This window comes from Gopherus evgoodei, chromosome 3 (assembly GCF_007399415.2).
Source record: "Gopherus evgoodei ecotype Sinaloan lineage chromosome 3, rGopEvg1_v1.p, whole genome shotgun sequence".
NCBI classification, from domain to species: domain Eukaryota; kingdom Metazoa; phylum Chordata; order Testudines; family Testudinidae; genus Gopherus; species Gopherus evgoodei.
In genome coordinates this window covers 9,918,680-9,941,778 of record NC_044324.1, presented here as the reverse complement: position 1 = coordinate 9,941,778, position 23,099 = coordinate 9,918,680, and the positions used below count along the sequence as shown (strand labels likewise).

Sequence of the window (23,099 nt, the reverse complement as noted above, 5' to 3'; positions counted from 1 at the left end):
CCCTGGGGGGACATGGGCTGAGCGGGGGGGGGCATGGGCACAGAAGGAGGCACGGGGGTGGCAGTCCCTGGGGGGGGCACGGGCACAGAAGGGGGCATGGGCGTGGCAGTCCCGGGGAGGGGCACGGGCTGAGCGGGGGGGGGCAGGCGGGCACAGACCAGGGAGTGCAGTCCCTGTGGGGGGCACAGACCGAGCGGGACAGTCCCTGGGGGGGCCCGGGCCGAGCGGGGGGGGCAGTCCCTGGGGGGGCACGGGCTGAGCGGGGGGGCAGTCCCTGGGGCGGGGGGCCCGGGCCGAGCGGGGGGGGCGGGGCACGGGCCGGGCAGTCTCAGCTCCATCCCCAGTCGGGGCGGGTCAGTCCCGGCGTAACCCAGCGCCACCACCCCCCCCCGGAGCGCCCACCCCTCCCCATCACGTGACTCCGGCCGCTCGTGTCACGTGCTGGGGCGCGGCGGGGGGAGGGGCACCGAGCTGCGGACGGGATCGGAGGCGGGGGCGGGGCCATGCAGAGAAGGGGCGGGGACAGGGGCGGGGCTAGGCAGCTGCAGGGGGGAGCTTGTCGGGGTCCGGATGAGCCTGACTCAGCCACTGGGCACCGCACGGGTCGGGGCGGCGGTACCGAGGGGGCAGGACCGTAGGTGCCCGGGGTACTAGTGCAAAGAGAGGGGCAGGGGGTAGGTGCCTGGGGAGCTGGTGCAGGGGGGGGTCGGGGGTAGGTGCCCGGGGCAGTAGTACAAAGGGGGGTCGTGGGCAGGTGCCTGGGGTGCTGGTGCAGGGGGGTCGGGGGTAAGTGCCCGGGGAGCTGGTGCAGGGGGGTCGGGGGTAAGTGCCCGGGGAGCTGGTGCAGGGGGTCGGGGTAAGTGCCCGGGGAGCTGGTGCAGGGAGGTCGGGGGTAGGTGCCCGGGGAGCTGGTGCAGGGGGGTCGGGGGTAAGTGCCCGGGGAGCTGGTGCAGGGAGGTCGGGGGTAGGTGCCTGGGGAGCTGGTGCAGGGGGGTCGGGGGTAGGTGCCTGGGGAGCTGGTGCAGGGGGGTCGGAGGTAGGTGCCCGGGGAGCTGGTGCAGGTGGGTCGGGGGTAGGTGCCCGGGGAGCTGGTGCAGGGGGGTCGGGGGTAAGTGCCCGGGGAGCTGGTGCAGGGAGGTCGGGGGTAGGTGCCCGGGGAGCTGGTGCAGGGGGGTCGGGGGTAGGTGCCCGGGGAGCTGGTGCAGAGGGGGGATCGGGGGTAGGTGCCCGGGGAGCTGGTGCAGGGGGGTCGGGGGTAAGTGCCCGGGGAGCTGGTGCAGGGGGTCGGGGGTAAGTGCCTGGGGAGCTGGTGCAGGGGGGGGTCGGGGGTAGGTGCCTGGGGAGCTGGTGCAGGGGGGGGTCGGGGGTAGGTGCCCGGGGAGCTGGTGCGGGGGGGGTCGGGGGTAGGTGCCCGGGGAGCTGGTGCCGGAGGGGCAGGGGGTAGGTGCCCGGGGAGCTGGTGCAGGGGGGGGTCGGTGGTAAGTGCCCGGGGAGCTGGTGCCGGAGGGGCAGGGGGTAGGTGCCTGGGGAGCTGGTGCAGGGGGGTCGGGGGTAAGTGCCCGGGGAGCTGGTGCAGGGGGTCGGGGGTAAGTGCCTGGGGAGCTGGTGCAGGGGGGGGTCGGGGGTAAGTGCCCGGGGAGCTGGTGCCGAAGGGGCAGGGGGTAGGTGCCCGGGGAGCTGGTGCAGGGGGGTCGGGCGTAAGTGCCCGGGGAGCTGGTGCAAGGGGGTCGGGGGTAAGTGCCCGGGGAGCTGGTGCAGGGGTTCGGGGGTAAGTGCCCGGGGAGCTGGTGCCGAAGGGGCAGGGGGTAGGTGCCTGGGGAGCTGGTGCAGGGGGGTCGGGGGTAAGTGCCCGGGGAGCTGGTGCAGGGGGTCGGGGGTAAGTGCCCGGGGAGCTGGTGCCGAAGGGGCAGGGGGTAGGTGCCTGGGGAGCTGGTGCAGGGGGGTCGGGGGTAAGTGCCTGGGGAGCTGGTGCAGGGGGGTCGGGGGTAAGTGCCCGGGGAGCTGGTGCAGGGGGGTCGGGGGTAAGTGCCCGGGGAGCTGGTGCCGAAGGGGCAGGGGGTAGGTGCCTGGGGAGCTGGTGCAGGGGGGTCGGGGGTAAGTGCCCGGGGAGCTGGTGCAGGGAGGTCGGGGGTAGGTGCCCGGGGAGCTGGTGCCGGAGGGGCAACCCATCCATGGAGGAAAAGCGCATCCTGTGTATTGGCCTGGTTTGCCTGGACATAATCAGCGTGGTGGACGTGTACCCGGCCGAGGACACGGACACCAGGTACGGGGGGCTCGGCTCCCTGGGGAGGGGAGAGGGGAGGCTGGATTGAGGGCACAGAAGGGCTGGGCTGGGCTGGGTGTGTTGGCTGGTCCAGCCCCTGGGCTGCAGGCTCTGGGAGCCCTGCGCTGGTCCCACGAGTGGGCAGGGGAGGTTGCCTTTGCCAGTCACAGATAACGTTCCCAGGGCCCTTCCCCTGGTGCGGTTCTGAGCCTCCCCAGCTCCGTTTTCCAGCTGGGAGGGGTGAGGCGCAGGGGGCTGGGACTTGGGGACGTGGGGCTGGAGGGAAGGGACTTGGCCAGGCCCTCAGCGCCAGGCAGCCCCATCTCAGACCAGCTGGGTTGTTCTCGCCACCCCCGCCCCCAGGAGCCTGGCACTGGGCATCCGTGTCAGAGCCAGGGTAGGATCAGGGCTCTGGCTTCCAGGCCCATGCTCAGATGCTAGCCCCAGGCCCCCTCTGGGCCAGGAAAATCCACCCGGTGTTCTGGTGGCTGGAGAGTACCCAGCTGGCAGGAGCAGGACCTGGCAGTGCTCGCAATGAGACTCTGGCCAGGAGGAAATCCGGGCGCCTTCTCGACCATCTAGAAATGGCTTCGCCTGCAGCCCAATTTCCCGGGCAGAGCAGCCCAGACCCCCTCGGGCCCCGGGTGCCTCCGACCCGCTCCCCCTGTGTGGTGCCAGCCCCGTGCACTGGCCGCGGTGCTGCCCTGGGAACCCAGCCCCAAGCGCTCCCTGCATGACCAGCCCTAGCAGCAGCCTTCCGTTAAACTGGCTGCCCTGGCACACGGGGCAGGGGGTGGCATGAGCTTCCTCTGCCCCACCCCACACCCGTCAGCCAGCAGGGAACCCCCGGCTGGCTCTGCGATCCCACCCCCAGCTAAAAGCCCTGTTCCAGGCATGATGGGCCCGGCGCAGAGCTGGGATCCCGGGGCCCAGCCATGCCCTGCCATGGCTGTCTGTCTTCCAGGTGCCTGTCTCAGCGCTGGCAGCGGGGGGGCAATGCCTCCAACTCCTGCACTGTGCTGTCCCTGCTGGGGGCACCCTGCGCCTTCATGGGCTCGTTGGCGCCAGGACACGCAGCAGAGTAAGTGATGGAGCTGGGGCGGGAGGACTGCGGGTCAGCGTGCCCGCAGTGAGACAGGAGCCTGGGTGCCCAAGCCAGCGCCTCGGGTATCCTGCCACAGGCAGTGCCAGTCCCACTGGCACAGCTCAGGGGACCATTATGCACCGTGGCAGGTGCCCTGGCCCCCAGCACGCTGGAATGAGAGAGAATCCTTCCTTCCAGGTGACAGGGCCCAGCAAGCTGGGGGTGGGGAGCCCACAAGGATGGGGAGACGTGACGCCTCCGCTGATCACGGGGTCTCTGGCTGCCTCCTTGTGCTAGGGGAGGGGGGCAGATCAGACCGGGGGCTTCCTTTACCCTGAGTTTTGTGTGCTCTGAAGTCTTGTGACCCCTGGATTCCTACCCGGCCTGCTCTGGCACCCCCCAGCTGGGCCCTATCAGGCCTGTTCCCACTGGCTGGGCTGTCCAGCTCCTCGGCAGCACTGCCCTCACTCGGGGGCTGCGTTTCCAGCTGGCAAGGGGCACCAGGGGTTGGCTGCAGGGGATCTGCTGCAGCATCGGCAGGGGGGTAGGTGTGCTGCTGCTTTTCTGAAATCCACATCTGCTTGCTAAGTGGTGTGACCAGCTGCCATTAGGGTGTGACCCACCATAACCTGATGTGTCCATGCTCCCCCGTGGTCCCTGTCAATTACATCACCATGGACACAAAATGAGAGGGTTCCCCTGGCTCCCATCCAGCCTTTTCCTCTGGGACCAGGGGACACGAGATGCTCAAAGTCTGTTCTCCAGAGCATCAGCCAGGCAAGTGGGTATATCCACAGCCAAAGGGCCCTCAGGGAGACCCCTACCGCCAGCCCCATCTCCCTGCTTGGGAGTGACGGAGCCCCCAGCTCTTCCCGGGGAGACCCCCCCTCTGGCCTCGTCTCCCGGCTGGGGAGTGACGGAGCCCCGAGTCCTCCCAGGAGACACCGCAACACCCCCGCCGGCACCATCTCCCTGCTGGGGAGTGACAGAGCCCCCAGCCTTTCCTGGGGAGACCCGCCTGTCACACCCATCTCACTGCTGGGAAGTGAGAGAGCCCCCAGCCCTTCCTGGGGATAAACCCCCTGGTCCCTGCTGGACCCACCTCCCTTCTGAGTGACAGAGCCCCCAGCCCTTCCCAGGAGACACCCCAACACCCCCGCCGTCCCCATCTCCCTGCTGGGGAGTGACAGAGCCCCCAGCCCTTCCCAGGAGACACCGCAACACCCCCGCCGGCACCATCTCCCTGCTGGGGAGTGACAGAGCCCCCAGCCCTTCCCAGGAGACACCGCAACACCCCCGCCGGCACCATCTCCCTGCTGGGGAGTGACAGAGCCCCCAGCCCTTCCCAGGAGACACCCCAACACCCCAGCCGTCCCCATCTCCCTGCTGGGGAGTGACAGAGCCCCCAGCCTTTCCTGGGGAGACCCCCCTGTCACAACCATCTCACTGCTGGGAAGTGAGAGAGCCCCCAGCCCTTCCTGGGGATACACCCCCTGCACCCCACTGGACCCATCTCCCTTCTGAGGGGTGATGGAGCCCCCAGGCCTTCCCAGGAGACACCCCAACACCCCCGCCGGCCCCATCTCCCTGAGCCCCCAGCCCTTCCTGGAGAACCCCTCCCCTCTCTGGCCCCATCTTCCTGCTGGGGGGTCTCTGGAGAGCCTTTCACCCCCACTTCTGGTTGTAGCCTGGGCGCCGCCCTGGCCAATCGTGGTCTGTGGGGCTCCCGGTGCAGAGGGGCCGGTGCAATCGCTGCTGGGGACTCACTGGGCCCCCAGACCTGCTGTCTCCCTTCCGGCGCCCAGGCACTGCAGGGCAGCGGCTCTCCCCTCTTGCGCTAACCCTCTCTGCGCCCCCTCCCCGGCAGCTTCGTCCTGGCCGACCTGCGGCGCTATGCAGTGGAGCTCACCCACCTGGTCTCGCACCCCGAGAGCTCCTTCCCCACCTCCATCGTCATCAGCAGCGCGAGCCGGGGCACCCGCACCATCCTGCACACAAACAGGTGCGTAGGGGCTGTGCCCGGCGCCCGCTGTGCCCGCCAGGATCTAACCCCTCTCTCCCTCCCCCTGTTCTCTTCCCTCCCCCGCTAAGTTTCATCGTGGCAGACTTCCGGCGCAGGGGTGTGGACGTAGCACATGTGGCGTGGCAGAGCCGGGGGGACACGCCGTGCGCCTGCTGCCTTGTCAACAGCACCACCGGCTCGCGGACGGTCACGCTCTATGACACGTAAGGCCGTCACATCCACCGAGCCGTCGTGCCAATCCCCCCTGGCAGGCAGGCGGCTCCCGCGGGGGGAACCTCAGTGCCGGGCCCTCAGGTCCTGCCTGTCACGGACGGGGGCTCGGGGGCCTGTGCCCTCAGGTCTCACCCCGGCGCTGCCCTGTCAGAGGGGACCCATCCCGCATGACTGATTGATTGATTCCTCCACTGATTCTGCACACAGACGCCAATCAGCTAACCCTGGCTGACCAATCAGCACCGGTAATTTCACTGCCATAATCGGCATATCTCGATGGTCTTTGGGGGGGGAAATCTGCATGTGTGACACCCGCTGTGCCCCCAGGGCTTATGGGGGTTGCCCCGTGACTCCCTGTGCCTGCCCTCTCTGCAGGTGGTAGGCGTACAGAGGGGGACCCTTGGGCTGGCTGCTGTAGCAGTGACCTCCCTGCACTCGCAGGGCTGGGTCAGGGCCTTTCGCTGGGTCCCCACTGCCCACGGGATGGGATGCTCCCTTGGGAACTCGCCTGGCCCACACCAGCCCCGTCCCTCCATTTCCTGGCGGGTGGTGTGGCGCTGTGCTCGGAGCAGGGCTGGCGAGCTGGGGTGCCCGCGCTGCCTGCCCCTGGTGGTGAGCCCCGTCTTTGTGGGGCTGCTCGGCACAGGAGGGGATCAGAGGAGCTTCCCAGCCCCTCCAGTTAATACAGCTCCCGTACAGGGCCGTCTCTCCTGCCCGCTGGGACCAGGCGGCAGGACTTTGGTCTGGGACCCTGTTAACCCTTTGCTGGCAGGAGGCTGGAGCTAGGATCCAGCAGCCGGAGAAGTGGGGGAGGGGGTTAGTGATTCCTGTGGGCTCGGTGCCACAGCTCTGGTCCCCTCGCTGAAGGGCGTCAGCGGGCACCCCCATCCCTGGGAGCTTTGTGATCAAAGTCTGGCTGATGCCCTTTGAGATCAGGTCAGGGTCTGGGGCCTTCGTCCCCTCTGCCAGAGGCTGTGGTTAATCATTGAATCGGTGCCTGGTTACCACTGGCTGGGTGTGAGCCCGGCTGGGCAGAGTCCAGCCCCTCAGAGCCCCACACGATCACGCCTGTCTGCCCTGTTGCTTGGCCTTTGTACCCCACCAGGAGCCCTGTGTGGGCAGGGGCCTCGCCAGCCAAGCGTGCAGGGGGAGCAGTGCCCAAGGGCACAGGGCACCATGGTGTCCTCTAGGGCAGGCTGGAAGGTCTGTGTGGAAGGGCTGTGAGTGCCACAGGCCATGCTGTGTGTTGGGCTCCACCGAGCTGGGGCCACTAGCCCGGATTCCCCAGTGGCTCACTGACTGCATGGGCTAAAGTCGCCCCCCATCCCCCTCAGCCCTAACCTCTCTGCTAGGAGAGGCCCCGTGCACCCGCCCGCTGACTCCCCATGTTCTCCCCCTCCCCCATGGGTTAGAAACCTGCCAGATGTGACAGCCCAGGATTTCGAGCAGGTCGACCTCACCCAGTACAAGTGGATCCATTGGGAGGTGAGTCCCCTGTCCTGCCGGCGAGGCCCCCCTTGTGCCATTGACTGCGCACAATGGGTCCCTACCCCCGGCAGTGCCCAGCGTGAGGAGGCGAAGGCAGATCAGAGGAGTGGGATGGCACGTACACGGGAGCGCTGCCCAGCCCGGGGCCATGTCATGCTGGGGCCAGGAGTGCAGATGAGGAGTGGGCCAGGCAGCAGGCTGGTGAGGAGCGGAATAGGGCTGGGGTGACCTGAGGGGGGTGCTTACGGTAGCCCCGCAGGACACGAAGGCTTGGCCAAGCACCCGCTCATTGGCACAGAAAGGAAGGGGCGGCTCGGAGTCGCAAGGGAGTGGCAGCAGCAGATTTAGTGATGGGGAGGAGCCTGAGTGACCCAGAATAGAGCCTGGCCCCAGTGCTTCTGGCCGGGGGTCCTGGAGGTGGGATGGAAGGCAGATGTGCCGGCTTGCTGCTCTCTGCTCCACACTTCCATCTTTGCAGGCTGCTCTGTGCGGACGTTGCTCCTGACTGGCTCCGTGTGTGGACGCTGTTATCTGGACTGAGTGCTTGGTGCTGGGTAGCCCTGTATAGATGAGCCCGTTCTGTGGCCACATGGCCCAGCCCACCTTCCCATGCAGCACGAAACTGCCAGGTGGCTTAGGTTGGGGTCGCTAGTCCCTGCCGTGGCACCCAGCCCCAGGCCAGGCTGGTGTGCTGTGCCCAGGCCTGTGGGCACAGGGGGACCAGGGGTACTGCCCTGGCCCTGCTGAGAGCTTGTCCTGCTTCCAGGGCAGGAACGCTGCGGAGCAGGTGAAAATGATCCAGCGCGTGGAGGAGTATAACCGGACCTGCCCAGCCCACCAGAGAGTCTCTACGTCGGTGGAGGTGGAGAAACCCCGGGAGGAGCTGTACCAGCTCTTCGGCTATGGAGACGTGGTAGGAAATAATGGGGCATGTCCCCGCCACTGACCCCTCTTCCTGGGTCCTGGCATGGGCCCGACACTGCAGGGGTCTCGGGGGGTGGTGGGGAGAGCTCAGCCGGAATTGAGCTCCCACTGGCTGTTGGGGAACCCTTCCTGCCAGGGAGGTGGGTCTGGCCGGGTTGTTTCACACTGGGCAGGACAGAGCCCTAGCGAATGGGCTGGACGGACCAGCCTGCCCTGGCAGGCCCAGCAGGTCACGTCCAGGGTTCTCTGATGGGGCTGGGGCATGACACGGAGAGGACGGGGTGGCTGTGTCAGCACGGGGGAACACTATCAGGTGGAGGTGAGCAGGAGCAGTGGGAACCTGCTAAGGTCCAGGAATCTGGAGGGTATATGTAAATGAGCCAATGCTCTAAACTGCATAATTTATGAATATGCATTACCTCAATTACACAAGTAGCCCAAAGCTGCATCTTATTACAGGCAAGCACAGCCCTGTGTGACCCCTGGTTTCCTCCTCCCACCGCTGTGGGGGGCATGAACCTGCAGCCTCCAGCCTGAGCAGCCTCTTCACTGCACCCAAAACGCTCGATCGGGCTGGGGTGGGCCAGATTGTTCTGGCTGGGTGGGTGGGTTATGCCTTGGCGGGGGGGAGGCAGCATTGACCTCAGCTGCATTAATGAGGTGGGGGATCCTCTCTGAACCGCATCTGTCAGGGTCCTGCCTGCTGCATGAGCATCCCCTGCCCCTGGGGGCAGCTGGGGTCAGGGGGTCACAGCGGGGGGGGGGCAGGGAGCTCGGCTTACAGCCTGTCTTGCTGCGGAGCCCTGCTGCCTGGAGGGGGCCCCCATGGGGGAGGTGTCACAGCCCAGAGTGGGGCCCCTGCATGGGGGGAGCCGGAGAGCAGCACAGCTGGGGCGTGCCCCTGGGGGCGCTGCGGGTGACAGGGGGGCGCTCTGGGCAGCTGGCACCAGCTCACTGCTCTGGGAGGGGTGTCCAGGTGGGCACCTGCCTGTGGGAGACATGACAGGTGCATGGGATGGCAGCGAGGAGGGGAGCTGATTGGCCTGCTGAGCAGTCCCACTAGCCAATCAGACGCCAGAGCCTGCATGGCTCAGGGTGCTGGGGCTTGGGGCCTGGGCTCCTGCTGGGCACGTTGATTGGGGGGCATTGGGGATGGGGAGGGGTGCTGGCTGAGGGGCACTGGCATGGGGGGGCTCTGTGGAGGGGCACTGGGGGTGCTGGCATTGGAGGCGGGGGCTTGGTGCTGGCTGGGGGGCATTGGCATTGGAGGGGGGGTGCTGGCTGAGGGGCACTGGCACAGGGGCCTCTGTGGAGGGGCACTGGGGGTGCTGGCATTGGAGGCAGGGGCTTGGTGCTGGCTGGGGGGCATTGGCATTGGGGATGGGGAGGGGTGCTGGCTGAGGGGCACTGGCATGGGGGGGCTCTGTGGAGGGGCACTGGGGGTGCTGGCATTGGAGGCGGGGGCTTGGTGCTGGCTGGGGGGCATTGGCATTGGAAGGGGGTGGTGCTGGCTGAGGGGCACTGGCACGGGGGGCCTCTGTGGAGGGGCACTGGGGGTGCTGGCATTGGAGGCAGGGGCTTGGTGCTGGCTGGGGGGCATTGGCATTGGAGGTGAGGGGGTGGTGCTGGCTGAGGGGCACTGGCACGGGGGGCTCTGCGGAGGGGCACTGGGGGTGCTGGCATTGGAGGCAGGGGATTGGTGCTGGCTGGGGGGCATTAGCATTGGAGGTGGGGGGGTGATGCTGGTTGAGGGGCACTGGCATAGGGGTGAGGCCTCAGCAGAGGGGCACTGGGGGCGCTGGCATGGGGGGCTTGTCGGAGGGGCACTGAGGGGCACTGGCATAGGGGAGGGGGCACGGTGCTGGCTGAAGGGCACTGGGGGCGTGGGCATTGGGGGTGGGGGCTCAGCGGAGGGGCACTGGGGCGCTGGCATGGGGGGCTCGGAGGGGCACTGGCATTGGGGCAGGGGCTCGGTGCTGGCTGAAGGGCACTGGGGGTGCTGGCATTGGGGGTCTTGGCAGAGGGGCACTGAGGGGCACTGGCCTTGGGGTGGGGGCTTGGTGCTGGCTGAGGGACACTGGGGGCACTGGCATTGGAGGTGGGGGGTGGTGCTGGCTGAGGGGCACTGGCATTGGGGTGGGGCTTAGCGGAGGGGCACTGGGGGCGCTGGCATGGGGGGCTCGGAGGAGCACTGGGGGTGCTGGCATTGGGGCGGGGGCTCGGTGCTGGCTGCAGGGCACTGGGGCGCTGGCATTGGGGGGCTCGCAGGGGCACTGGTGGCGCTGGCATGGGGGGTCTCGGCGGAGAGGCACTGGGGGGCACTGGCATTGGGGTGGGGGCACAGTGCTGGCTGCAGGGCACTAGGGCGCTGGCATTGGGGGGCTCGCAGGGGCACTGGTGGCGCTGGCATGGGGGGTCTCGGCGGGGGGGCACTGGGGGGCACTGGCATTGGGGGTCTTGGTGGAGGGGCACTGGCATTGGGGTGGGGGCGCAGTGCTGGCTGCAGGGCACTGGGGCGCTGGCATTGGGGGGCTCGCAGGGGCACTGGTGGCGCTGGCATGGGGGGTCTCGGCAGAGGGGCACTGGGGGGCACTGGCATTGGGGTGGGGGCGCAGTGCTGGCTGCAGGGCACTGGGGCGCTGGCATTGGGGGGCTCGCAGGGGCACTGGTGGCGCTGGCATGGGGGGGTCTTGGGGGGGCACTGGGGGGCACTGGCATTGGGGTGGGGGCGCAGTGCTGGCTGCAGGGCACTGGGGCGCTGGCATTGGGGGGCTCGCAGGGGCACTGGTGGCGCTGGCATGGGGGGTCTCGGTGGAGAGGCACTGGGGGGCACTGGCATTGGGGGTCTTGGTGGAGGGGCACTGGCACTGGGGTGGGGGCGCAGTGCTGGCTGCAGGGCACTGGGGCGCTGGCATTGGGGGGCTCGCAGGGGCACTGGTGACGCTGGCATGGGGGGGTCTCGGCGGAGAGGCACTGGGGGGCACTGGCATTGAGGTGGGGGGATGGTGCTGGCTGCAGGGCACTGGGGGCGCTGGCACTATTCATTGGCTCTGGCTACCTGGCCCTGCCCTCTCACTCCCTTTCTTTCCCGGCAGGTATTTGTCAGCAAGGACGTGGCGAAGGACTTTGGGTTCCACTCGGCGCCTGAGGCCGTGAAGGGGCTTCACAGCCGTGTGAGACCAGGGTAGGCCTGGGCCACATGGGGCCAAACCGGGAGGATGAACCTGGTTCAGGGGGCCAGGGACTCACCCCTGGCACACACTGCCCTGCCATGGGCAAAGCAGCGCAGCCTCCAGCCCTCCTTAGCCCCTGCTGCTTGAGGTGGGGGGAGCAGGACCCCTCTGCTCCCCCCAGCGCAGGGGGCAGGGCCCGGAGCCGGCTCTGGAGGGTAACCTGCTCACCAGCTGCTGGGAAATGGGTGGTGGGTTCGGAGCAGTGCGGGGCAGCTGGCCCCAAGCGGCGGGGGGTGGACGGTGCTCAAGGCTGGCTGTGGGGTCACGCTGTGGGGCTGCCCCCCCAGGGCCACCGTGATCTGCGCCTGGGCTGAGGCAGGGGCCGATGCGCTGGGGCCTGATGGGGAGCCCGTCCACTCAGACGCCTTCTCCCCGGAGACCATCGTGGACACACTGGGCGCTGGAGACACCTTCAATGCTGCCGTTCTCTTGGCCCTGTCGAGAGGTGAGGCAGCGCTGCTGCCAGGGCCTCCCCACGGGGCGCGCTGGGGGGTCCGGAGGGGGAGGGGGCCGCACCCAATGGGGCACACTGGAGGGGCTGCGGGCTCCCCGTGGGGCACACTAGAGGGGGAGGGGCTGGAGGCCTCCCCACAGGGCACACTGGAGGGGGAAGGGGCTACACCCCGCAGGGCGCACTGGAGGGGCCGGGAGCCCTCCCCACGGGGCACACTGGAGGGGGAGGGGGCCATGCCCCGCAGGGCACACTGGAGGGGGAGGGGGCCACGCCCCGCAGGGCACACTGGAGGGGCTGGGAGCCCTCCCCACAGGGCTCACTGGAGGGGGAGGGGGCCACGCCCCGCAGGGCGCACTGGAGGGGCTGGAGCCCTCCCCCGCAGGGCTCACTGGAGGGGGAGGGGGCCACGCCCCGCAGGGCACACTGGAGGGGCTGGGAGCCCTCCCCACGGGGCTCACTGGAGGGGGAGGGGGCCACGCCCCGCAGGGCGCACTGGAGGGGCTGGAGCCCTCCCCACGGGGCTCACTGGAGGGGGAGGGGGCCACGCCCCGCAGGGCACACTGGAGGGGCTGGGAGCCCTCCCCACGGGGCTCACTGGAGGGGGAGGGGGCCACGCCCCGCAGGGCGCACTGGAGGGGCTGGAGCCCTCCCCACGGGGCTCACTGGAGGGGGAGGGGGCCACGCCCTGCAGGGTGCACTGGAGGGGCTGGAGCCCTCCCCACGGGGCACACTGGAGGGGGAGGGGGCCACGCCCCGCAGGGCACACTGGAGGGGCCGGGAGCCCTCCCCACGGGGCTCACTGGAGGGGGAGGGGGCCACACCCCGCAGGGCACACTGGAGGGCCCGGGAGCCCTCCCCACGGGGCTCACTGGAGGGGGAGGGGGCCACGCCCCGCAGGGCACACTGGAGGGGCCGGGAGCCCTCCCCACGGGGCTCACTGGAGGGGGAGGGGGCCACGCCCCGCAGGGCGCACTAGAGGGGCCGGGAGCCCTCCCCACGGGGCTCACTGGAGGGGGCCGGGGCAGGCTTGGGCTGATGGGCAGCTCGTTCTCCCATGACAGGGCAGAGGCTGCAGGAGGCGCTGACCTTTGGCTGCCAGGTGGCCGGCAGGAAGTGCGGGGTCCATGGCTACGACGGCATCGTGTGAGCAGAGTGCCGCCCACGGCGGGAGACGCCCCCTTTGCACCAGGAGGTGGCAGCTGGTGCCAACTGGCCGGGATTTCCTGGGGCACGAGGGCTGAGCTGTTGGCACTGCCTGCTGGGTGCCGTGGTGCCAGCTGCCCAGGCACTGTACCAGGCCCTGCGGGTCCCCTCCCCGTCCTGCGTAGTCAATAAACGCTTGGGAACGGCTGCAGCACTCCTTCTCAGCACAGGGGCAGTCCGGCTGGCAGGCGAGCGCCGGGGGCCTGGCGGGCTCTGAGTCTGCCCCCCGTTAGTGCTGCTCTGGCACTGCTGAGCTGGGCAGACGTGTGGCAGCGTGTGAGCTGTGGGGGAAGCGCCCGCCCAGGGGGTACGCAGCCAGAGCCGGGACGCAGCTGCGCCTGGGCACAGCATACCCTGCTGCCTGGGGTTGGCTCTGACCTAGACCCCACAGCTGGGGCTCCCCATGGCTCCCCGCCTTAGAGGAAGCGCAGCAGCTGGGGGGAGCTGCACGGTGGGCCCTGCCAAGAGCTGCCTCTCTGCAGAGCCGGCTCCTCGAGCCCCTGGCAGGCAGGGTGAGGGGTGGGGGGCAGGTGGGGCCAGCCAAAGGAGGTGGGGGCTCCCGCTCTGCCCTTGGGTCCACAGTGCCATGGGCTCCCAGGCTCCATTCTGACTGAGTGGGGATGTCCAAGTGCTCCTGGGGCCTGGCTCCCCGGGGGCTCTGCTCAGCATGACGCCTGCCAGTTCAGCCCAGCGCCCGGGGCAGGCAGGGCTCAGTCTGGCCTGAGGGGAGTAGGGGGTGGCCAGGGGCTGAGTAGAGGGACTGGCCTGGGGCCACAGAGCAAGGAGAGCCCTAGACGGCCCCCTGGCTGGGCTCACCCAGGGTGGGGCAGTGTCACAGCTGGCCACATGGGCCTGGCCTCCTGTCCACCTCATTGCAGCAGGTTTGGGGGGGGGGGAGGGCTGGACCCTGGCTGGGGGGTGCACTGGGAGTTGTGATGTCCATCTCAGGGGTAGGGCAAAACTCCTGTGCCAGTCACTGAGGGGGTCAGGGGTTGAACCCCTAGTACAGCTGATGGAGGCACCACCCTTCGCCCACTCAGGCCTGCTGGAGACAGAGGGCCAGTGCCAGGCCTGCTGCCAGGGTGGTAGTGATTGAGAGGGCATGGCCCAGGGTGCTGAGGAACGGGCACTCTGCCCGGACTAGGTGCCCGTGCCCTGGCAGCCAGTGCCCATTCAGCTGCTGCCTGCTCAGGGCAGGGCACGGGGGCGATTTCACGGGATGGGCAGGAGGCACCCTCGGCTGAGTGAGCCCTGCTAGCTGGGCAAACTCCTTTCCCTCGCCTCTCTTCCCCCCACCCCCACGGCTCCGGGGGGCAGGGCAGTGCAGTGCAGTGCAGCCAGCGAGGGGGCAGCAGCCCTGGGCCTCAGTGTATATTTTTCTGTTTCAAAATGTAAGTTACATGATTGATTGCACATGTCCCGGTGCCCCTCAGTCCAGGCAGCCAGCTTCTGGCAGGGCCAGGTCAGCGCTGGCGAGGGTAACCCTGCTTGGATGCTGTGCCTGGCTCCTGGGCTCCCCAGCCCAGGTAGGGGTCAGGTACCTGCCTCCCCACAGCCCATTGTCCTGAGGAGCAGCTCACACGCTCCTCTCCATCTGAGCCCAGCTGCTTTCCCCAGGGGTGGGGAGAGAGGCAGCCCCCTCCCCTGGCACCACTCAGCCAGATCCAGAATGTGTGTGTGGGAGGGGGGTTCCCCACCACCACCTCAGTTTCCCTGTGCACAGCTGCCCCCCACCCCTGCACCCCCCATGCCAGCTCTGATCTGCCCTGGCAGTGCCCTGAGCTCTCCATGGATCTAGGCTGGGGGCCTAGATCTCAGCATTGGGGGCCGCGGCCTGGGCCCCTGGAGCCTCCCGGGCAGCCTCTTCAGGCTGAGCTGCCTCTGGCCCCGTCCAGCTCAGCAAGGGCCCCTCAGCCCCCGGCTGCTCTGCTATGGGCCCCGCTGCCTCTGGGAGCTCCCCGTCGGGGTCTGCTGCACCCTGGGCGCCTGGCAGCTCCAGGGCCGTGGCAGGTTGCTTCGGCTCCTCAGGTGCCCACTGCACAACCCCTTCCCCGGCGGGGGCGGCAGTCTGGGCTGGCAGGGGAGCCTGGCCCTGGGCCGGGGGCAGCAGGAGCTCCGAGGGATTCAGTAACCCGTCCCCGTTCAGGTCCTGAGTCTCCAGGATCCCATCGACCACCACGATCACCTGCAGGGGGAATGTGCAGAGGGGCAGGAGAGAAGAGACAAGACATTCGCACAGCACGGGGGGTGCAGGCTGCGGGGAAGGACCTGGCTGGCTCCTGTGGGGGATGGGGGACGGGCCTGTCCGCTGGCGGGGGCACCGGCTCCCATCCGGCCCGGGGGTGGGGGATGGGGTACGGGCCTGTCCCCTGGAGGGGGCACCGGCTCCCATCCGGCCCGGGGCTGGGGGATGGGGGACGGGCCTGTCCCCTGGAGGGGGCACCGGCTCCCATCCGGCCTGGGGGTGGGGGATGGGGGACGGGCCTGTCCCCTGGAGGGGGCGCCGGCTCCCACCTTGCCCGGGGGTGGGGGATGGGCCTGTCCCCTGGAGGGGGCGCCGGCTCCCACCTTGCCCGGGGGTGGGGGATGGGCCTGTCCCCTGGAGGGGGCGCCGGCTCCCACCTGGCCCAGGGGTGGGGGATGGGCCTGTCCCCTGGAGGGGGCGCCGGCTCCCACCTGGCCCAGGGGTGGGGGATGGGCCTGTCCCCTGGAGGGGGCGCCAGCTCCCACCTGGCCCAGGGGTGGGGGATGGGCCTGTCCCCTGGAGGGGGCGCCGGCTCCCACCTTGCCCGGGGGTGGGGGATGGGCCTGTCCCCTGGAGGGGGCGCCGGCTCCCACCTTGCCCGGGGGTGGGGGATGGGCCTGTCCCCTGGAGGGGGCGCCGGCTCCCACCTTGCCCGGGGGTGGGGGACGGGTCTGTCCCCTGGAGGGGGCGCCGGCTCCCACCTGGCCGGGGGTGGGGGACGGGGGATGGGTCTGTCCCCTGGAGGGGGCGCCGGCTCCCACCTGGCCCAGGGGTGGGGGATGGGGCCTGGCCCATGGTGGGAGCGCCGGGTGGTGTGGGAACCAGCTGGCTCTTGGGCGTGAGCCTTTGCACCGTGAGGTGCCTGAGCTCTGTCCTCCCTGGGGGGGATCCCCGAGGTGCTCTCCTTGTTGCTGCCTGCGCTCTGGGGGAGATGCACCCACCCCCATGCCTGCTGGCCCCTGGCCGTGCATGGACTCCCCCCTGCCCAGCTGGCCCGTGGCTCCCCAGCCCCTGGGGGGGGGTCTGAGTGGCACCTACCGCGTCGGGCGAAGGCTGCCCCTGGGCGTGCTGGGATACCACTTCCATCAGCAGCTGCATGAACTCCAGCCCGTCCAGCTGCCCACTCCGGTCGTAGTCGTGCAGTGCGAAGAGGTAGAGGAGCACTGCAAGAGAGGGGGAGTCACGGGGGGCCGGGCACTGGGGGCAGGCAGGGATGTGGGGGGCAGAGGGGGAGCTAGGCAGGAGTGTCCGCATGGTGCCTAGGCACCCCCTGCCCGGGAACAGGGCCAGAACGTATCAGCTGCCATCGCTGTGTGAGAGGGACCCTCACCCCCTGAGCCCAGCATGAGCACAGCTCCCCATGGGCCCAGCCCCCCCTTGGCACTGACGTGACCCTTACCCTGCTCCCTCGTCATGTGCGCGGGGTCCTGTGCCATCTGCCAGACGCTCCGCAGGTAGCGCTGCAGCAGCCTGCAACAGGGAGCAGAGTGAGGCCAGGCGGGGGGCTGCGGGGGGCAGGGGAGAGCACAGAAAGGGCCAAGGCGAGGCTGGACAAATCCGACTCCCAATTAACGGTTTGCCAAGACCGCAGGCACATCTCCTCCCTGGCTGATCTCTGCCCGCTCTGCTCTGGGGCAGGCCTCGGTCTGCAGTGCGCCAGGCCCAGAGCCAGCATGGCAAGTGGGGTCCCTTCTGCCCCCCAACTGCTCCCAGGGCCCACCCCCGCTGCACTCAGCCCTGGGACCCAACAGGGGGACTGGGCAACAAAATGGCAGGTGAAATTCAAGGCTGAGAACTGCAAAGTGATGCACATTGGAAACCATAATCCCACCCAGACAGATACAATGATGGGGTCTAAATTAGCCGTTACCACTCAAGAAAGAGATCTTGGAGTCATTGTGGCTAGTTCTCTGAGAACGCTCAATGTGCAGCGGCAGCCAAAAAAGCGAACAGGATGTTGGGAATCATTAGAAAAAGAGAGAGAATGGCATATTGTGTCTATATAAATCCATGGTACATCTGCACCTTGAATGCTGGGTGCAGATGTGGTCTCCCCATCTCAAAAGTCTATTGGAATTGGAAAAGGTTCAGAGAAGGGCAACAAAATGATTAGGGGATGGAACAGCTTCCGTATGAGGAGAGATTAATAAGACTGGGACTTCTCAGCTTGGCAAAGAGATGACTAAGGGGGTGTGACAAACTGGGAATGTTCTTAATGTTCCCTCTGAATACTGTGTTGGTGCCTCAGTGTCCCCTCTGCAGTTCTTAATATCTAGGTGTTGGGATAAGGGTGTATGGTTGCTGCAGAGCAGAAGGCCAGTGCACCTAAATGCCTGGCACTCTGTCTCCTAGCAACTGATGGCCTGGACCCTCCTCTGCAAAGGTGCCAGCTGAAGGTGTTGGAGACAAAGGGATCAGGTGACCTCCTGGCCTGGGAAAGAAGCTGACCAGAGAGGAGGGGCTGGAGGGGTTGTCAGTCTGGAGCTGGTTGGGGACGAGGAGTGAAGTGCAGATGGGGGTGGGTCTGATTCACTGCCCCCAGAATGGACCCGGCTGAGGGGTCCGGTTCGCTGTATCTACAAGCTCTGTTTTAGACCCTGTTCCTGTCATCGAATAAACCTCTGTGTTACTGGCTGGCTGAGAGTCACGTCTGACTGCAAAGTGGGGGTGCAGGACCCTGTGGCTTCCCCAGGACCCCGCTGGGGTGGACTCGCTGTGGGAAGCGCACGGAGGGGCAGAGGATGCTGAATGCTCCAAGGAGAGACCCAGGAGGTGAAGCTGTGTGAGCTTCTTGCCCTGAACAAGTCTGCTCCAAGGAAGAGGAGGCTCCCCAAAGTCCTGCCTGGCTTGGTGGGGAGCAGTTCCAGAGCATTGCCCGGGGACTCCGTGACAGGGGGGATATGGCAGAGGTCTATAAAATCATGTCTGGTGTGAAGACAATAAATAAGGAAGTGTTAGTTACTCCTCATAACACAAGGAGTCACCACATGAAATGAACAGGCAGCAGGTTTAAACAAACACAAGGAAGTATTTCTTCACACAGCGCACAGTCAACCTGTGGAATTCCTTGCCGGAGGATGTTGGGAAGGCCCAGACTAGAACGGTTCAAACAGAACCAGCTCAGTTCCTGGAGGCTGGGTCCCTCAATGGCTAGTAGCCAGGCTGGGGGGGACACACCCTCTGCTCTGTGTGTCCCTAGCCCAGAAGCTGGACTGGATTACAGGGGCAGGGTCCTGTTCTGTTCACTCCCTGTGAAGTGCCTGGCACTAGCAGACCAGTCCTGGGCCAGCTGGACCACTGGCTGTGCTTACGCTTTCTCATTCTCTGTCCTGCCCAGCTCTATGTTCCCTGCATGTGACACCCACCCCACCCCCCGTCCCAGGTCGCTCTGCCTGGGCCACAGCCAGGCGCATCACTGCCGCAAAGCATCCTGCAAAGCCTGCACCTTCGGACAGGCAGATCCCACCCCAGTCAGTGCCCTCCACCCCCACAACACATCCAGGGGCTGGGGCCCCAGGGAAACCCCCACAGACCTGCCCCTCCACAGGCCGGGCTCCCTGCCAGCTGCTCAGCCCCAGGCCCGGGGTCCCTCCCTGGGGGAGCTGGACTCACCGCAGCTCCTCCGGCTCAGGGTGCAGAAGATTGGGAACAGGACCTGCAGCAGGGCCCTCAGACCTGGGAGCAACAAACGGCAAAATGGGTCACAGGGGCAGGATCCAGCCCCACAGCACAGCACAGGAATCCCAGTGCTTAGAGCAGCCAATGGGGCAGTACAGACACATGGGCTCCCCCCAGTACCCCCCTGCAGCCAGAGCTCTGGCCCTGCCCCCTCAGCAAACCCTCTGCAGCCAGGGGCGGCTCCAGGCCCCAGCATGCCAAGCACGTGCTTGGGGCGGCATGCCGGAGGTGCGTTCTGCCAGTCGCCGGGAGGGCAGCAGGCGGCTCCAGTGGACCTCCCGCAGGCATGCCTGCCTAGGGTCTGCTGGTCCCGCGGCTCTGGTGGTCCACCAAAGCTGTGGGACCAGCGGACCCTCCGCAGGAACGCCTGCGGGAGGTCCACCGGAGCTGCCTGCCACCCTCCCAGGGACCGATAGAGCGCCCCCGCAGCATGCCGCCCTGCTTGGGGCGGTGAAATGTCTAGAGCCGCCCCTGCCTGCAGCCAGGGCTCTGGCCCTGCCCCCCAACACCAACCCCCTGCAGCCAGGGCTCCAGCCCCACCCCCCCAGCACCAACACCCTGCAGCCAGGGCTCTCACCTCACCCCTCCAGCCTCCCCCTGCAGCCAGGGCTCTGGCCCCACCTGTCCCAGCCAGGGCTCCAGTCCTGTTCCCGAGTGCCCGCCCAGCCAGTGCTATGGCCCTGCTCCCCACAGCACCCCCTGCTGGGCGCTCCCCCAGGCAAGGCTCCTGCCCCTCTCCCCACTCAGGCTTCCTTCCCCATCCCGCCCACCTGGCAGGGCCATGGCAGACCTGCTTTCCCATACCTGTTGGCGCTGTCCTTGGGCGCGGCCCAGCCAGGAGTCATGGCCAGCAGCAGAGACACTAGCAGCAAGCTCCTCATCCTGAGACCAGAGCTGGGGACACCCTGGGGGGGACAAGCAGCTGCATCACCCCCCTGCCGGAGCCCAGCGTTGGGGTCCATGTAACTCATAGGCTGAGTCTCCCTCCGGTGGCATCTGACTCCACTGGGGCCTGGCCTTTGGTGCAGGCTCCATGGAGTGCCTAGAGCCCCAGCGAGGCACTGTGTGGGGTCCCCTGGGCGTGTGCCAAGCAGGGTGAGTCAGCCCCCAGGATGGCCATGCCACGCTCCGCTATCAGCTGGGCGCCGGCTGGCCAGGGCTGCGGGAGGCTGAGCCAGTGAGGAGGCTGCTCTGGGGCATCTAGGCTCCCCACGCCCTGCTCTGGGGCTGTGACCGTGTCTGCAACCCCCCACCTGTGATGGAGTAGGGGCTGTCTGCATGGTGGATGAGAGAGCTGGGGATGTCTTTAGGTGAGGGACAGGATCTTTAAGCCTGTAACCTGAGCCAGGTAGTGGGGAGGGGGTTAGCACCTTGGCCTGGGAAGCTGGACAAAGGGATCGGCCAGCGGGAGGAGGGGCAGTTCAGTTTCGGTTTTGGGCTGGATGAGGGGAATTCAGGGGACCCTATGCTGGACCCAAGCACCCTGAAACTCCAGAAGGACTCGATTGAGAGGTCCTGGCTGTGCCCACAAGCTCTGCTGTAACCTGCATTCCTGTTGTCCAATAAATCTTCTGTTTTACTGCCTGGCTGAGAGTCACTGTGGGTCCCAGGAAGAGGGGTGCAGGGCCGGACTCCCCCACACTCCGTGACACCACCCCCGCCAGAAGCCAAGGTAGCAACATGGGTCTGACCCTGGTCTGTCCTCGTCTCCACCGACCAGAGCCACAGGCAACGCCATGTCAGGTGCAGCTCTTCCAGGTCAGGCGTCAACAGGACGAGGCCCCAGCTCAGCGCAGCGTCTCCGTGGCAGGGGCCCTCTGGAGACGCCCAAAGTGCTTTATGGGCAGTGTAAGCCCCTTTGCTCTCCAGCTGCCCCGTTCCTGCCCTGTTTTGTCCCAGCTCCCTAGCACCCTCTGGAGCAGTCTGACTCTGTGCGTCCACCCTGCTCTAAGGTGTCTCATCTGTGTGAATGCCACCCAGCCCTGGCATACAGAGTGTACCCAGCATGTCTTGGCACTGGCAGAGATGCCCGCAGGACATGCATTAGCCAAAGCCACCCCTAGCTGGGTGGGGCCAGGCCTGGTGGGCAGGACGGAGCACCCACGGTAGCATGACTGGCAATGCCACCAGATGCCCATCGTACACGCAGACCCAGCCAGGGTGCAGGGCAGGGATTGTCCCCCACCGGGCCCCAGGGTGGGCCCAGAGCCCTTTAGAAGAGTGACCAGAGCCTACAGGAGACCCCCCTACCCCCAATGCACCCCATGAGCAAAACATCCCTAGAGCACAGAACCAGCAAGAGCCCCCACCCCGAGCACACCCCAGCTCCTGGCCACACACACACAACAGCCAGCGCCAAGCCTGGGCACCAAGCACAGCCAGACAGTGCCCGCCGGGCACAATGACACACAACAGCCTCCCTCAGCCACACAGCCCTGTCCCAGGTGGCACCCCTCGGTCACACCTTGACAAAGCCCCGCACACAGAACACCCTGACAACTGCTCCCTGGTACCCCCCTGGCCAATGCAGAGACCCCACAGGTGCACACTGCACACGTGGGCACACCATGGACACGCGGTCTCACGTCAACACACAGACCCAGCACAGAGCACCCAGAGCCACATGGCCCCCCACTACACCCAGGGCATCCACTGTATTCACTGCACCCAGAGCCACACAGCCCCCCACTGCACTCACTGCACCCAGAGTTACATGGCCCCCCACTGCACCTAGGGCACCCACTGCACCCAGAGTCACACGGCCCCCAACTGCACCAAGGGCACCCACTGCATTCACTGCACCCAGAGCCACACGGCCTCTCACTGCACCCAGGGCACCCACTGCATTCACTGCACCCAGAGCCACACGGCCCCCCACTGCACCCACTGCACTCAAGAGTCACACGACCCACTGCACCCAGAGCCACACGGCCCGCACTGCAATCAGCCCAGGGGAGGCACCAGTATGCGCTGTGCCAGAAACACTCACTGCAACAATACACCCAGGGCACCCACACCCACTGCATTAACTACACCCAGAGCCACACGGTCCCCCACTGCACCCAGGGCATCCACTGCACGGACACACGCACCTGCATCCCGCCGGCTCCGCAGCGGCTCAGCGCCCGGCCCGGCCCTCCTCCAACTCCCGGCTCCCGAGCTGCGGCCCCGCCCCGAGTCCCGCTCGGCCCCGCCCCTAAGAGGCGAGTCCACGTGGCTGGGACACGTCCCCGGTCCCCGCGGGACCCGTCCGGGCACGGAGCCTCCGGCAGGGGAACCGCAAAGCCCGGCCCGGCCCATCCAGAGCCACCTGCATGGTGCCACCTACCACCCCTGCCAGGTGCCACCCAGCTCCCCCCTCCCCGGCCGGTGCCACTCAGCTCCCCCTCCCCTCCCGTGCCACCCCACAGACCCATCCCCCGCCCGGGGCCACCCAACTCCCCTTTCCCATCCTCGTGCCACCTGCCACCCCCTGCCAGGTGCCACCCACCACCCCCTGCCAGGTGCCACCTACCACCCCCTTCCCCGGCCGGTGCCACCCAGCTCCCCCCTCCCCAGCCGGTGCCACTCAGCTCCCCCTCCCCTCCCGTGCCACCCCACAGACCCATCCCCCGCCCGGGGCCACCCAACTCCCCTTTCCCATCCTCGTGCCACCTGCCACCCCCTGCCAGGTGCCACCCACCACCCCCTGCCAGGTGCCACCTACCACCCCCTTCCCCGGCCGGTGCCACCCAGCTCCCCCCTCCCCAGCCGGTGCCACTCAGCTCCCCCTCCCCTCCCGTGCCACCCCACAGACCCATCCCCCGCCCGGGGCCACCCAACTCCCCTTTCCCATCCTCGTGCCACCTGCCACCCCCTGCCAGGTGCCACCCACCACCCCCTGCCAGGTGCCACCTACCACCCCCCTCCCCAGCCGGTGCCACCCAGCTCCCCCTTCCCCTCCCGTGCCACCCCACAGACCCCTCCCCCGCCCGGGGCCACCCAGCTCCCCTTTCCCATCCTCGTGCCACCTGCCACCCCCTGCCTGGCCCATCCCCCTCCCCGTGCCACCCAGCTCCCCCCTCCCTGCCTGGTGCCACCCGCCTGGCCCATCGCCCAGCACAGTGACACCCTTCCACCAGGTCCACGCAACAGACCCATACCCCTCTCCGGCGCCGAGCTACCCTTACTCTGCTGTCGCCCGGCACCTACGGGGTTAATCAGGGCCGGCCTGGCTGCCCCTCACAAACATGGCTGCTGGCCGGGGCCTGCCCCTCAGAAACATGGTTACCGGCCGGGGTTGGCAGGGGCG

General features: G+C 67.8%; 4 protein-coding genes across 8 annotated transcripts; 1 reads left to right on the top strand and 3 right to left on the bottom strand.

Annotated features, from left to right (window-relative positions):
* Nucleotides 1-531: 531 nt before the first annotated feature.
* LOC115647659 (extensin-like) lies at nucleotides 532-2,173 on the bottom strand. Its single transcript, XM_030554353.1, has 3 exons — nucleotides 2,166-2,173; nucleotides 715-1,298; nucleotides 532-659 (listed from the first exon to the last, which is right to left on the bottom strand). The coding sequence occupies exons 1-3, from the start codon at nucleotides 2,171-2,173 to the stop codon at nucleotides 535-537; spliced, it is 717 nt and encodes a 238-aa protein (XP_030410213.1). The 3' UTR covers nucleotides 532-534.
* Nucleotides 1,995-13,033, top strand: KHK (ketohexokinase). 4 transcript variants are annotated; one of them, XM_030555015.1, is made up of 8 exons: nucleotides 2,002-2,263; nucleotides 3,228-3,344; nucleotides 5,439-5,573; nucleotides 6,996-7,068; nucleotides 7,838-7,984; nucleotides 11,091-11,179; nucleotides 11,516-11,673; nucleotides 12,744-12,919. In XM_030555015.1, the coding sequence occupies exons 1-8, from the start codon at nucleotides 2,172-2,174 to the stop codon at nucleotides 12,827-12,829; spliced, it is 897 nt and encodes a 298-aa protein (XP_030410875.1). In that variant the 5' UTR covers nucleotides 2,002-2,171; the 3' UTR covers nucleotides 12,830-12,919. The 4 variants fall into 4 exon arrangements, with proteins under 4 accessions (XP_030410874.1, XP_030410873.1, XP_030410875.1 ...); XM_030555016.1 differs by lacking the exon at nucleotides 5,439-5,573 and adding an exon at nucleotides 5,215-5,349; XM_030555014.1 differs by lacking the exon at nucleotides 11,516-11,673 and having other exon boundaries at nucleotides 1,995-2,263; nucleotides 12,744-13,033.
* LOC115647988 lies at nucleotides 3,355-5,208 on the bottom strand. The gene is made up of 2 exons (XM_030555012.1): nucleotides 4,821-5,208; nucleotides 3,355-4,757 (listed from the first exon to the last, which is right to left on the bottom strand). The coding sequence occupies exons 1-2, from the start codon at nucleotides 4,928-4,930 to the stop codon at nucleotides 3,932-3,934; spliced, it is 936 nt and encodes a 311-aa protein (XP_030410872.1). The 5' UTR covers nucleotides 4,931-5,208; the 3' UTR covers nucleotides 3,355-3,931.
* A 1,174-nt stretch (nucleotides 13,034-14,207) lies between the features above and the next one.
* On the bottom strand, nucleotides 14,208-23,090 carry CGREF1 (cell growth regulator with EF-hand domain 1). Of its 2 annotated transcripts, none has more exons than XM_030555017.1 (6): nucleotides 21,901-21,996; nucleotides 19,613-19,713; nucleotides 18,743-18,805; nucleotides 16,530-16,600; nucleotides 16,169-16,293; nucleotides 14,208-15,070 (listed from the first exon to the last, which is right to left on the bottom strand). In XM_030555017.1, the coding sequence occupies exons 1-6, from the start codon at nucleotides 21,904-21,906 to the stop codon at nucleotides 14,693-14,695; spliced, it is 744 nt and encodes a 247-aa protein (XP_030410877.1). In that variant the 5' UTR covers nucleotides 21,907-21,996; the 3' UTR covers nucleotides 14,208-14,692. The 2 variants fall into 2 exon arrangements, with proteins under 2 accessions (XP_030410877.1, XP_030410878.1); XM_030555018.1 differs by lacking the exon at nucleotides 21,901-21,996 and adding an exon at nucleotides 22,978-23,090 and having other exon boundaries at nucleotides 14,693-15,070.
* Between the last annotated feature and the right edge of the window lie 9 nt (nucleotides 23,091-23,099).